The 13,584-nt window shown below is 60.9% G+C and overlaps 3 protein-coding genes across 3 annotated transcripts in view; all 3 read left to right on the top strand.

Annotated features, from left to right (window-relative positions):
* CNOT8 (CCR4-NOT transcription complex subunit 8) overlaps positions 1–13,584 on the top strand; it is a 266,035-nt gene that overhangs the window by 20,222 nt on the left and 232,229 nt on the right. The gene's annotated exons all lie outside the window — the stretch shown is intronic.
* Positions 247–5,534, top strand: MRPL22 (mitochondrial ribosomal protein L22). Its single transcript, XM_056112294.1, has 7 exons — positions 247–289; positions 385–427; positions 512–647; positions 1,542–1,607; positions 2,028–2,105; positions 2,902–2,971; positions 4,828–5,534. The coding sequence occupies exons 1-7, from the start codon at positions 262–264 to the stop codon at positions 5,037–5,039; spliced, it is 633 nt and encodes a 210-aa protein (XP_055968269.1). The 5' UTR covers positions 247–261; the 3' UTR covers positions 5,040–5,534.
* DRD1 (dopamine receptor D1) lies at positions 9,228–10,864 on the top strand. The gene has a single exon (XM_056112269.1). It carries the CDS (start codon positions 9,506–9,508, stop codon positions 10,850–10,852), a length of 1,347 nt encoding a protein of 448 aa, XP_055968244.1. The 5' UTR covers positions 9,228–9,505; the 3' UTR covers positions 10,853–10,864.

Genomic DNA, 13,584 nt, shown 5'->3' on the forward strand with positions numbered 1-13,584 from the left:
GCGGGGGCTGCTGGCGCACGTGCGGGCGCGGCGCCTCGCTTGGCGGGAGCGGCGTGCGCTTTGCAGAGCGCGCCCCACCCCTCCGCCCGCCTCCAGGGGGCGCTACACCCGTTAGAACAGCTGTGACGTGAGCCTCCGGCAGCCCGCGCGTCCCGGCGCGTCTCCCAGGAGCCGGCGGGGTCTCGCGAGACGCGGCGGGATCTCGCGAGACGTGCGGCGGCGCGCGCATGCGCCGCAGGCCCGGCTCTCCTGGCGGCCACCATGGCGGCGGCCGCGCTGTGCCGCTGCGGTAAGCGCGCCCGGCGGGGTCGCGGCGGGGTCGCGGCGGGCCGGACCGGGCCGGGCCGGGCCGGGGGCGCCGAGCTCACGGCCGTGTCGTTGCAGGTGCGGCGTGGCTGCGGAGCCTGACGGGGAAGCTGGCCGCGGGGTAAGTGTCCGGCCGGCTCGCGCCCCGCCCCCCGCCCCTCCCGCCCCGCGGCCTCATCGCCCCCCCCCCCCCCCCGCCCCGCAGGACCCTCCCGCCGCGCGGCGCCGCAGCCCCCGCCCCCCTGCACGCGAGCGCGGCCCTGGCCGTGTCCAGGCGCTGGGAGAAGAAGAACCGCGTCGTGTACCCGCCGCAGCTGCCCGGGGAGCCGCGGAGGCCGGCGGTAAGGCCGCGCGGGGAGGCGGCGGGGCGGGCGCCCAGACCCCCGGACAGGGCCCGGGCCGGGGCCACGGCGCGGCGGGCGGGGCAGCTGCCTTGCACGCGGCTGACCGGGCCTGGGGTCCCGGGAGTGACCCCGCGCTCCCTGGGAGCGCTCGGCGTCCTGGCGCTGCTCCCCTCCCGCGCCCTGCTCGGTCCGAGTCCGGGCGCTCCCGCTCGGCCACGCAGAGCTCTCCCGGGCCTCTGGGTGGTCGCTTGTCGGGTAGTAAGATGACCTGTTAATTGCTGCCTGAACTTAGTCAGCAGCGTGCCCCTGAGGTTCTTTTGTTGTGCAAGGGTCCGAGTTACCGCAGCTTTGTGCTCTAAAATTTAGCAGCGTGTTGCTGATCGCGAAGCCAGAGGTGGAGGATGCTCACAGCACGAACGCGGTTTTTAGAAAGTCCTATTTGTTGGCATGGGGTGTGACTTGGTGGGAGTGACTGTGCCTTGCAGATGTGAGACCCCGGCGTCAGTAGGGGGCACTGCAAAGGAAAAGTGGGAAAATAAGCGGGAAGTTTGTGGGAGAGGGTCTGCAGCTCGGGGCGATGGGAGTGGTGGGTGACAGTTCGCACAGAAAGATCTGAAGTGTGACCCCTGGGATCTCAGAATGTCGGAAACCCAGGCGAAATCCGGGAAGATTTAAGAAAAGAAAGGTGGTAAGTCCTGTGCGCCACACTTGGCGGGGCTCAGGGATCAGAACCAGGAGGGTACAAGGCAAGTGCCCTGCCCGCTGTATCATCTCTCTGCCCCGCGTCTGTTTCTGTGACCCCGTTTTCATTGGGTGCAAAGAATCAACCCCTTGTTAACAATGCGGGACTGTCGTTTGGATGGTCGTTGAAGTTGTCTTCCGCTTCCTAAGGAAATCTACCACTGTCGAAGACAGATAAAATACAGCAGAGACAAGATGTGGTACCTGGCAAAGCTGGTAAGTGGGAAGGACGGTCACTTCCCCGGTGGAAAGTCTGAACCCTCGCCCCGAACGTCCAGAGAGTAGGGGGGGGGGGGGATGCTGCAGCCTTAGATGCTTAGCTGGAGGAAAACCCAAAAGTACCGCGCAGACATGATGGGTTGGGACCTCCTGAGGGAACCAGGCACAGGGTCTGTAGCCCGGTTCTCCCCCAAGCTCCCTGTGGCCTCTGGAGGTGGGCTGCTCGCTGACCCTGCTGGGTGAAGCGCGCATGTGGGAGGAGAAAAGCAGCCGGCCGTGTGTCGGTGCTGCCTCCTCAGTGTGTGTGGGGGGGTCGTCTCTCACCGCCCCCTCCCTCACACTGCAGGCGTCCTCAGCTTCTGCGCCCGCGCTGGTTCCCCATGGTGTAATCTGGGGTCCTCGTGTCTTCAATTCTAGATTCGAGGAATGTCTATTGATCAGGCGTTGGCACAGCTGGAATTCAGTGACAAGAAGGGGGCTCAGATCATTAAGGAGGTGAGCAGCAACGGGCCCGGCGCGTCGGTCGGCAGAGGCAGCGGAGGAATGGGGGCACGCGCGTGGGCACCAGACTGAGTTTGCGCTTTCTTGTAGAGCGATGAGGCTTTCTATTTGCTTTGGTCTTGAATATTTTGGAGAGCAGCATGTTCCTTACAAGAGTCGAGGGTTGGGTGGTTTTTGTTTCTCATCACGAATAAGAAATTAGATTATGTTTTGGTTCTGCGGTGCTGGGACGTGTTGGGCTTTTTACTGCGTTTAAGACTGGTGCTGTAGAGGCCAGTGATAGGACAGCAAGGAACGCGCTGGCCGACCCGGGTTCAATTCCCAGCACTCCACATGGTCGCCTGAGTGTCGCCAGGGTAAGCTGGGAGCACCCCCAAGTATGGCCTCAAGTATAGACGTAAAAACTCTGGTTTCACGGTGTTGCAGGTGAGGGCAGTAGTGAGTTAAGCTCAGGATTTGGTGTCTCTGAGTCGCGCAGCCCAGGAGATGTGGGTCTCACCATAGCCGCGGAAGTCACTCCAGAATGTCTCCAGAGTCCAGACGGGGCGATTCTCGTGGGAAGTTTTCAAGTGTGACCCTGCTTCTGATGCTCTGGTTATTTCCGAGCCCACGTGGTTCTCAGGCTCTTTCCGGAAGTCTGACTTGCCCGCCAGCCACGTCCCTTGGAGTTGTCTGAGGACTGAGGATAGGACAGATGCTCCCCGCTTCCCTCTGGGGGTGCTGTCCTGACTGAGAGGCAGAGCGGCGAGAGTGATCTGTCCCCACCTCACGCCGCTCTCCCTTGTCTAAGATCCTCTTGGAAGCCCAGGAGATGGCGGTGAGGGACCACAACGTGGAGTTCAGATCCAATCTGTACATCGGTAAGAGCTTCTGCCTCCCCGGGCCGTGTGTCCTGGCGCAGTCCTGCACGCGCCGCATGGCTTTCTTCTGGCGCCTCGCCTGTGGCCTGGTACCGAGCGTCCGGAGACAGTCCTTTAGCCCTCCGCCAGACCTGGGAAGCTGTGGGAGGTGAGGGAGAGAGCTAGTGGGCGCCCGAGTCATCCCCGAGGCCCAGTGGTGTCTGCATCCTGCAGGGCCGACCTCTGCTCTGGGCCCACGGCCCCCGCTCTGGGGATCCCGCGCTACTCAAAGCCGTGTGTCCAGAGCCGTGGCTCTTGGGCTCCCTGGCGAGCGGGACAGTTGGGTCCGGTGTGCCTCACACGCGGCAGGAGGGCGCTCTTGGCCGGCCGCGTCTGCCCCGGGGAACAGAGGCTTCACTGGCCCTGAGCTCTGTCAGGCCGTGCCCTCAGGATTGGCGTGGTCTGGGTGGTTCTGCATCCTGTGCCTCTGCCCTCCCGGACATGCTTACCCTGGTCGTCGGCCCTCACGCCCAGCTGCTTGGCATTGGAGTCGAGAGGCTGCAGCTGTCTCCAGACCCGTGTCCCGTGAGCTGGTTATTCGGGTTGCAGGCAACTTCTCTGACACTGTGACAGGCCGGGGTGGGGTGGGCTGGCTTTGTGGCCAGGCTTCCAGCTGAGAGGCGGGGAGCACCCCGGTCTCGGTGCCTGCGACACGGTGCCCAGGGCCTGGTGAGTGCCACGTGCCCTGGTCTCAGTCATGCGGATGTGTGTGTGGGACTCTTGTGAGAGGTGTGTCTTGAGGCTGCCCCGAGGTAGAGACTGGCCTTCTCTGTCCTGAAGCGAGAGCGGGCCTCGGATCCTTGCCTTTCAGCCTGCCAGAGCCTGTGGGTGGGGGGAGGGGCTTCCATCCGGCACTGGTCTGGGGGAAGGCACAGACAGTTCTGCTCAGCGCCCCCTCCCCCCTGCGGTATTGGGGGCAGCAGTGGGGCCGGCAGGGGTGGGGGGTAGCATCTGCCAGGAAGCTCGTTAGAATGTTTTGTGATTTTCAGTGGGAACGTGTGTGCTTTGATACACGGACACGCAGCACATCTCGTTTGTTACCTAAAACGTCAGCGAGCATACAGTCATTCTACCAAGAAAACCCACTTCAGTTGTCACTGCTCCCAGCTAGATAGAGTGCGTCCCTCCCTGCCCGTCCCTGCCCGTGCCCAGGCGTCAGGAGCCACACCCACTGCCCCTGGCGCTCGCCAGAGTTGGTAGCTCTGCTTAGTGGCACGGGTCTTCTGTAAGGCCTCACAGGACCTCACAGGACCTCACAGGACCTCAGAAAGCGGGTGGCAGGGCTGTCCCTGGTGCGTAGGGAAGCCGTGTCCTTTTCCTTCCTTCCTTCCACGCTTTCCGGGGGTCAGGCAGACGCCTGGGGCCCCTGGCCGTGAGAGCCACTGAGGCTGTCCCAGGGAGCTCCTCCGCCCAGGCTGGGTCCAGCCCTTCCTCTGCCTCTTGTCCCAGGGCGAATCAGCTCCTCACTGGCCTTGGCCTGCTGCATCCCATCCTGGGCTCGCCCTTGTCTCTCCCTTGCTGACTGCTTCCTGGGCACCCCAGGGAGTTACTCCTGCCTTCAATGGCCGTCTGGTAGCACCCCCCGTTGCTCCTTTCTCTCCCCTGGCGAGCAGCTGCTCATGTCCTTCCGCAGCTGGGCCCCACGGTGCTGGGTCCTGGCTGGGTGGTCCGTCCTCCATGGCGCTGGGTCTTGGCTGGGCGTCTGGTCCCCGGTGCTCCCATCCTTTGCACTCTTGTGGCAGCAGCAGTGCTGGGCTGGAGGGTGCTGGGAGCTGTGTCCGGCAAGGTCTCTCCTCTAACCCTCTTTCTTCCCCCAGCTGAGTCCAACTCGGGGCGCGGCCAGTATCTGAAGCGCATCCGGTACCACGGGCGCGGCCGCTTCGGGATCATGGAGAAGGTTTATTGCCATTATTTTGTGAAGTTGGTGGAGGGCCCCCCGCCCCCTCCAGAGGCACCAAAGACGGCCATTGACCACGCCAGAGAGTATGTCCAGGAGCTGCGGAATCGGACCATCATCCACACCCTGTGACGGACGGACAGGGCTAGGCCCCCCCACGCACCTGCCCACAGTTGGCTGCTCGGGCCGTGCACACGCCTTGCATCTCTCCTGCGTCCTGAGCTGTCTCGGGGCCCCAGCTGGCGGGAGTCAGTTTTGGGCCTGTCACACTCGCGAGGGCTCACTTCCGGGATGTGTCCTGGCAGCTGGGTCCTGGGCCTTGCCTGGTCTCATCTCCAGTTCTGCTTCCGGGTCGCGGAGGTGTGCGGGCTGTGTGGTGCAGGTGACGTGGGCCCTCTCTGGCCACCTCCCTGCCGAAAGGGCGAGTGAGGGCCTAGGGAGTAAGCCCTGTAACTCTTGGGGTTTCTCCACTTACCGTTGGCTTTCTGGGGCCTGGCTCACTCCTGGGAGGCTCCGAGGGGCTGTGCAGCACCAGAGGCCAAACCGATCCCCTGCAAGGCAAGCACCGTCCTTGCGTTCTTGTTCCAGGAGACCTCCGGAAGTCTTGCCGTTCAATAAACACGGTTCCTGTCTCCTTCCAGCCGTCCTGTGTTGCTTGGTCTGTTTGGTCATTTTTGTCTCCCCCTGGGCTGATCTGTGTGCTCTGATCCGAAAAGGTGTCCAGTGCTGTCCCTCCCTTCCGGGATGCAGGCCTCATGTCCAGCAGCCTCACTGCCATTGCAGCTCTGAGGACAGCAGAGAGCGAGCTGCTCTCCTGTCACTCCCCGGCCTGGCCCTGGGAAGGTGGGGTGTCGGGCAAGTGCAGGCCCCAGGCCGCCCACAGTGATGCCAACGCCAGGCTTCGCTCTTTTTTTTTTTTTTTTTTTTGCTTTTTGGGTCACACCCGGCGATGCTCAGGGGTTACTCCTGGCTCATGGACTCACGAATCGCTCCTGGCGGTGCTCGGGGGACCATATGGGGTGCTGGGAATCGAACGTGTATCGGCCATCTTGGCTGCGTGCAAGGCAAACGCCCTACCCGCTGTGCTGTCCCTCCAGCCCCCAGGCTTCACTCTTTCCACTGTTCTTCCTGCCTTGCTGCGGCCTGGGCGAGGGGTCAGACCCAGGGCCTCATGCCTGCCAGGGCAGGCCTGTGAGAACTCCCGAGAGCAGGAAAGTATGTGGGAAAAGGAAGGGGCGAGAGTCCTGGCTCTCCAGCCAGATTAAGGGACCAGAGAGGGGACAGCTGGGCTGGCGCTTCCCCTTGGGCCTGACCCGCCTTCAATCCCTGGCACCCTCTGGTCCTCTGAGCCCCGCCAGCAGTGCCCCCAGCCCTGAGTAGGGTGAATGCCAACCTGCTGGTGTGAGCAGGTGTTGGCAGAGCCCAGCCCTTTCTCCTCGGGAAACCAGCAGCGCTGCCGGAGTGCCTGAGTTGGCCCCCAGAGGGCAGTGAGGCGCTCTCCTGAGCTGCCTTTACCTCAGCGTAGGTTTCGCTTTTAGCCAGGGTGAGCCCATCCAGCAGATACCAAGCAACTCCGCTCCCCCCGCGGTGCTCAGGGGCCCTATGGGGTACTGGGATCAGGCCTTTCCCACTGGACTATCCCTGCCCCCTAGAAAGCGGCCCTGTCCCAGAACTCCACCGGGACCCAGAGTCGTGTTGCTGGTTTTGCAGTTTTTAGTTGCATTGGTCTTAACATTGTACAGTGACTAGAATGTGCACGAGACCAGGGGTGAGGCGCTCCGGAGAGCCTGTGTTCAGGGTCTGAAGTGAGCCTTCTAGTTAATGGCTCAAAGGCAGGCAGGCTTTTTCTCCAGGAGCTGATGAACAGCTGTTCTGGGCAGAAAGTCAGCTTGAATCCCCAGAAAGGCTCCCGATTGACGGCTTGTTCTGTTTGACAGTTGATCCTTCTTGTTCTCCTCCTGGGAGTTAACCCCGCACCCCCTCCCTGTGCCAGGAACCTTCTGTATTCCTGGACTTTTGCGAGCTCCAAACAGATTTGAAAAGCATCCTTTGAACGCCCCTTTTAATGCATAAATCAGGGGGCTGGGAAGACATGCCAATTGCAGACACAAAGCTGCTTTTGTGTTTGGGTTTACATCCACAGGCGATCTAGTGCTAATACCTGCTTGCTTTAGGATTCCGGTTCTTGATGTTTGTGGGGGAGATTTTTATAGAACTAAATGGAAGACTCTGTGACACTTCATTTCCAGAGAGAGAGGGAGGGAAGGAAGGAGGGAGGGAGAGAGCAGAAAAAACCCAAATCTCTAGCCACTTTGTAAATGCCTCTGAAATTCACACCCTGTGTAGAGTGGGGGGGAAAAAAGCCAGGGAGAGCTGAGATTGAAGCCACAGTCTTACTCTGAGGCAGAAGCTCAGCACCAGCTCATGAGACAGGAGGCCACGGCCACGTTCCTGTCTTCTGCTAAGTAGGAGGCAAATGCCCTTTGGTAGGTGCCCCTGGTTCTCCGCTTTCCCGCTCCGGCTGGATTTGGTTTCTGGTGGTGCCAGGGGTCAAACCCAGGCCTCACGCGTGCTGGGCGCACACTCTGGCGTAGAACTGCCTCTCGTCTTGGGGGGGAAGGGGGGAGGTTCTGAATCGCTTCCTTTTGGTTCTGCTCAGGGAGCACTCCTGGCTGTGCCCGGGCAGCAGGGATGGACCTGTGTTGGCCGTGTGCAGGGCAAGCCCCTTCCCCGCTGTCCTCTCCAGCCCCCAAACCTGAGCTCTCAGCTTCGTTGCTGCCTCGGTGCGGGCCATGAATGTCACTGTTGAGCAAAAGCGGGGCACTGCAGGGGGAGGTGGCCCCTTCTCCCCCAGGCCCTTCAGCACTGTCTCCTCTGGTGTCTGGGCGCCCGCTGGGGACTTGGTCGGTGACGGGAGGGGGTCGCACACCTCTCCACCAGCTGCATTCACTGGCTGCTCTCCGCGCGGTTCCGCCCACCTTTCCCACCTGGACCGAGACGGGCCAGGAGCCGGTGGGGCTGTCCGGCCCGCACCAGCCCGCACCGTGGGATGCCCGTTTTTCTGAGGTCTCTCGGGGAAGCAGCCTCGCCACGTCTTCCCTGCTCCGGGTACGTACGCAGGAGGCCCCTTCGCATGGGTGGGCTTCTGGTGGGCGTTGGCCGCTGCCAGATTCGGGGGGCGCGTCCTGCACCACGGCTGGCCAGGGGCCGCCCGGCAGGAGCGAGGGTTCCGCGGCAGGCGCAGCCCCGCCAGGGAGCGCCCGACACCCGCACGCCGAGCGCAGGACGCTGTGGGGAGGGGGTCCTACGGGAGGGGGGGGTGCAGGGGCGGGCGGCAGCCCTGGCAGCTGAAGGACGCAGCAGGGTTGGGGGGCCCTGTCCTACCCCCACGCGCTCCGGGCATTTGAAGGCAGAGCAGGTCTGACTGGCGCAGGGGGTTTGGAAAGGGACTGGGGGCCACCCCCAGGGGGTCTCTGAGGCCCGGATTGAGCTTTGGTATTTTTTTTTCTTTTTATTAGTGAAACACCATGAAGTACAGTTGTAGATTTACAATTTTTTGTGCTTGGGTTTCGAGCTTTGGTATTTTTAAGGACCGGGCTTGGGGGCGGCGGTGTCAGATTTCCAACCCCGGGATTTGTCTGCGCCCCTCCCCCGCTTGGTGAGGGGAGGGGAGCCTCACCTGGCCCCCTCCCCTTTCGCTCCTGCCTGTCAGGCAAAGCCCGCCCCCAGGCAGAGGCGGGACGCGGGGCGGGCTAGGCTGCGCCCCTCGCCACCCGCTGGCCGCGGGCCCACGAGGTGCCATCTCGGCTCCGTGCGCCTCGCGTCTGCTTTCCCACGGCTCCGGGGCGCGGGGAAGCGCACCCCGGGGCACCCCTCGTTCTTGGCTGCAGGGGGAAGGAAGCCAAGAGCTTTTCTCCGGGAGGGGCGGAGGGCTGGCTTGAGACCCCCAAAACTATCCCTGCTGTGAGAGAGCACTGGAAACGGCGCTTCTGGGGGGGGCAGTCGTGGCGGCGCCCGCCTTCCAAGCCCCACGTGAGCGAGAACCCCAAGGCCAGGTAAGTGACCCCCCTCCCCCGCCGGGCGGAGCTGCTGGGGCTTACTCGCTGGGGGAGCTCAAGGCTTGGGTCTGCTTTCTCTTTGCTTGCAGGGGCTTTGGGAGAGGCGCCGCTGCAGCCGGCTGGGGCTCGGAGCAGCCGGGCGCGTCTCTTGGAGGGCGTTGGAGGGCGCCGGGGGAGCGGGAGAGGTTCTCCCTGCCCAAACCACCCCTGAAGTGTGACTGACTGATCAGCCTCCGCCAGCGACAGATCTGCGGTGGGGTGTCGCTTCTGGTGGCTTAGAATATGCTCAGAAGCCTGGACCCGCGGCAGGGACACAGAGGACCCGCGGATGGCGGTCTGGGGGCCCTGGGGCCCGTGGTAGGGAGCCAGCTGGACCTCGCCCGGGGCTGGCTGGCCTCGCCCCGGCCAGGCTGTGGGTGAGCCCCTCCATGGAGCGTCTGTGAGTGTCTTGGTCCTGCAGTTCGCCAGGGCTGCCCGGTGATCGCTGACCCCTGCCGAGTCCCCTGGGGGACTGGAGGGTGTGGGAGCGCCCCCTGCACCATGAGGACCCTCAACCACTCTGCCATGGACGGGCCGAGGACGGAGAGGAACTTCTCCTTCCGTGTCCTCACTGCCTGCTTCCTGTCCGTTCTCATCCTCTCCACCCTCCTGGGGAACACTCTGGTCTGCGCCGCGGTCATCCGCTTCCGGCACCTGCGGTCCAAGGTGACCAACTTCTTCGTCATCTCCTTGGCCGTCTCGGACCTCCTGGTGGCCGTCCTCGTGATGCCCTGGAAGGCGGTGGCCGAGATCGCGGGCTTCTGGCCCTTTGGCGCCTTCTGTGACGTCTGGGTGGCCTTCGACATCATGTGCTCCACCGCGTCCATCCTCAACCTCTGCGTCATCAGCGTGGACAGGTACTGGGCCATCTCCAGCCCCTTCCGCTACGAGCGGAAGATGACCCCCAAGGCCGCCTTCATCCTCATCAGCGTGGCCTGGGCTCTGTCCATCCTCATCTCCTTCATCCCCGTCCAGCTCAGCTGGCACACGGCCAACCCCTCCGGCCTGGAGGACAGCAACGACACCTTCCTGCTGGAGGAGCCGGCCCCCGACAACTGCGACGCCAGCCTGAGCCGGACCTACGCCATCTCGTCCTCGCTCATCAGCTTCTACATCCCCGTGGCCATCATGATCGTCACCTACACGCGCATCTACCGCATCGCCCAGAAGCAGATCCGCCGCATCGCCGCCCTGGAGCGCGCCGCCGTGCACGCCAAGAACTGCCAGAGCACGGCCGGCAACGGCAACCCGGCCGAGTGCGCCCAGCCCGAGAGCTCCTTCAAGATGTCCTTCAAGAGGGAGACCAAGGTCCTGAAGACGCTGTCGGTGATCATGGGCGTGTTCGTCTGCTGCTGGCTGCCCTTCTTCGTCCTGAACTGCATGGTGCCCTTCTGCGGCTCGGGGGAGACGCAGCCCTTCTGCATCGACTCCATCACCTTCGACGTGTTCGTGTGGTTCGGCTGGGCCAATTCCTCCCTGAACCCCATCATCTACGCCTTCAACGCGGACTTCCGGAAGGCGTTCTCCACCCTCCTGGGCTGCTACAGGCTCTGCCCTGCCACCACCAACGCCATCGAGACCGTGAGCATCAACAACAACGGGGGCCCCGTGTTCTCCAGCCACCACGAGCCCCGAGGGTCCATCTCCAAGGACTGCAACCTGGTCTACCTGATCCCCCATGCCGTGGGCCCCTCCGAGGACGTGAAGAAGAAGGAGGAGGCCGGCGGGGTTGGCGTCAAGCCCTCCGAGAAACTGTCCCCCGCCCTGTCTGTCATCTTGGACTGCGACACAGACGTGTCCCTGGAGAAGATCCAGCCCCTCACCCAGAATGGACAGCAGCCGGCCTGAACGCTCTGCCCAGCCCAGGCCCCGCCCTGCCCGTGGGGGCCCTGGGGGCCAGAGAGGGGAGCTCCGGCGAGGACTGCGGGAGGGGAGGGCAGTTGCCCGGACGGCCGCTTCCTTCTCCCAGCTCCACTTCCAGCTGCGCTGTGGTGTGGTCTCGAGAACGCTTCTGCGACGTGCTTTCTGGGGGCTGGAGGGGGAGCAACCTTCCAGGAGAACCTGCTGCCTCTGGCCGGACACAGGTTCTGCTCCGAGGCCCGAGAAGCAGTCACCGACCTTCCCGGGAGGGCAGCGGGGCCGGGGCTGCCTGGACTGGGACACGCATAGGTGCTAACCCTGGTTCACGCAGAGGCGGAGTGGTCGAGGTAGGTGCATGCCTTCATCAGTGATTCCTAAGAGACAACGCAAAATGAGAAGAAAATAATTGAGCCTTACAGTAGGAAAGGGAGTTTTCTTTTTCCGGAACTGACCGATGCTTTGCTAATACCGGTTTTATTTATTTATTGTATTATATGGATATTTGTAACTTATTTGAATAAATCTATATTTATCACATTTAGGAGGATAAACAGACAAGTGATTGGAGACGTACGTGAAGATGACCCGGGGGTGGTCCACTGAACTAGCACTTTATAAGCCGAGAAGCAAACACGTGGGCCCTTGGGGACCCACCTTGCCGGTGAGATCATTCTAGAACAGCACAGGGCAGCAGTCGGCTCTTGCTGCTGTTTCACCCTTCATTGGCAGCCTGAGTAAGAGACGAAGGTGAAGTGGACCAGTGCTGTGAATGCTTTTCTTTTTCCTAAAAGGATTTTGAAAATTGTGAGGGGGGGGGGGAAGTAGCTATTTGTGTGTTTCTTTTCTTTTTTTTTTTTAATCGACCCAGACTTTCCCAGGAAAAAAATGATCTGCAATTCTGTAAATAGCTTTAAGGAAAACCCGCTGATGGAAAAGCCCGGCTTGAGATCTGGCGGAGGTGCAGCGGTCAGGACAGCGGTCTCAGGGATGGGCTGGTGCACGAGCCAACTAGTGACAAGGATGTGGCACTATGTACTTATGTAAGATAATCAGCTCTCTCGGTCTCTCCCCATTTCACCTGTCAGCCAGCTGTTCTGAAGCCAGCACCGGCCCTGGTTTGCGGAGAGCTGGGGGGGTCTCCTGCTTCTGCTCTGAGTGCAGACCCCCTTGCCGCCAGGCCTGCCCACGCCAGGCCACTCGTGGGGGCCTTTTACTTTTACTGTTGTGCTTTACTGAGAATTTAGATGTGATTTTTAAAAAAGAAAGTCCTTACCTGTTCGTGATTACCACTTAACAAATAGTGCCTCATATCATCCATCCTCTAGGAAGACATTTCTGCTGGTGGGAGAAGAGAGACCCCCCACCCCTGCCCGCCCCCAGAAGCCATCGGCATTTCTTTTGACAATCGCTGACCCTTTTTTCTCTTCTGTGCTTTGGAATCAAGTTTATTTCTCATTGCCTGGACTGTAAAAAAAAAAAGTGTCAAATACTCTGGCCAGTCACAACTCTTGTGGGGGTGTGTTCAAGAGTTCCTTTGAGATGTTTACAAAGTATCGTGTGGATAAGCAGTCTGTCACCGAGCTCAGCACCACGCCACGCGCTGGGGCTCCCGCACCAGATCTGTGCTTCTAACGCATTGTGAATGTTTTCTTAATTTTCTTGCCCGTGTGATTTCTTACCATATAATAAAATTATTTTGTGAAAGTCAGACTCAACCCTGACTGAGCTGTGTTGGCTTTGTAAATGCTGCTGTCTTCCAGATCCCCTGGGGAGCGAGTGGGAGCATTTCTGAAGGTTTCTCTTTTCCTCTTTGATGCAGATGCCTCCTGTATCCTCTGCCTTGTGGTATGGGGAGTCGCCTCGGAGCCCTGGAATACTGAAATACGGAATGCTTTTGATTTGCCTACAGCATAATGTTTCAAAAAATGTTGTGTGTATGTGTGTATGCGTGTGTGTGTGTTGTTTTCTTTTCAAGTTTTAAAAATTAATCCCTTCACTGAGGAATAAGTCTACTTTCATTTCCTACATTTAAAAACTTCCCAAAAACCTTTCCTTTTTCTCTCAAAGAGTGGGGAGGTCAGGGTATATTTATTTATTTTGGCTTTGGAGCGTGGGCTTACTCTGACGCTGTGCACAGGCTCACTCCTGACCGTGCCTAGGCAACCGTACGGGGTGCTGAGGACCAAGCCCAGGTCGCCATGTGCACGGCAGGTGCCCTTCCTGTAGTGTCTCCCCAGCCCCCAGGCATGGGGATTTTCCGTGATAGGGAACTTAGAGAGAAGGCTTGCTCTGGGGTAGTGTTTGACTCTCAGTGATGGCCAGTCCCCTGTCTGTGTGTGGTGTTTTAAAATACTGTAGAGGTAGTACATTGGGCAGGGCACTTTCCTTGCCCATGACTGACCCAGGTTCAGTCCCCCTGGCACCGAGTATGGTCCTCTGAGCACGGCCAGGAGGGACCGTGAGCTCTGCCTGATGTGGCCTAACGCCTTCCCTGCTGTTATGGCCTCACCGCACCCTCTGGGGACGCTGCGGCCTGGGGGTCTTATAGGGCATATTTATATAATCAGTGTCTTATGGGGTCCATAGGTTGGTTCCGACTCTCCTCAGTTCAGGCTTTCAAGTGTCCTTGTCCCCCCTTCCCAGCCCACAGGGGCAGGAGGGTCAGCCTCTGGAGCAGCACAGCAGGCGGGGGCGTGCCTGGCACCGAGCCTTTTTCTCTG

The sequence above is a fragment of the Sorex fumeus genome, unplaced genomic scaffold (assembly GCF_029834395.1).
Source record: "Sorex fumeus unplaced genomic scaffold, SorFum_2.1 ptg000017l, whole genome shotgun sequence".
NCBI lineage: Eukaryota > Metazoa > Chordata > Mammalia > Eulipotyphla > Soricidae > Sorex > Sorex fumeus.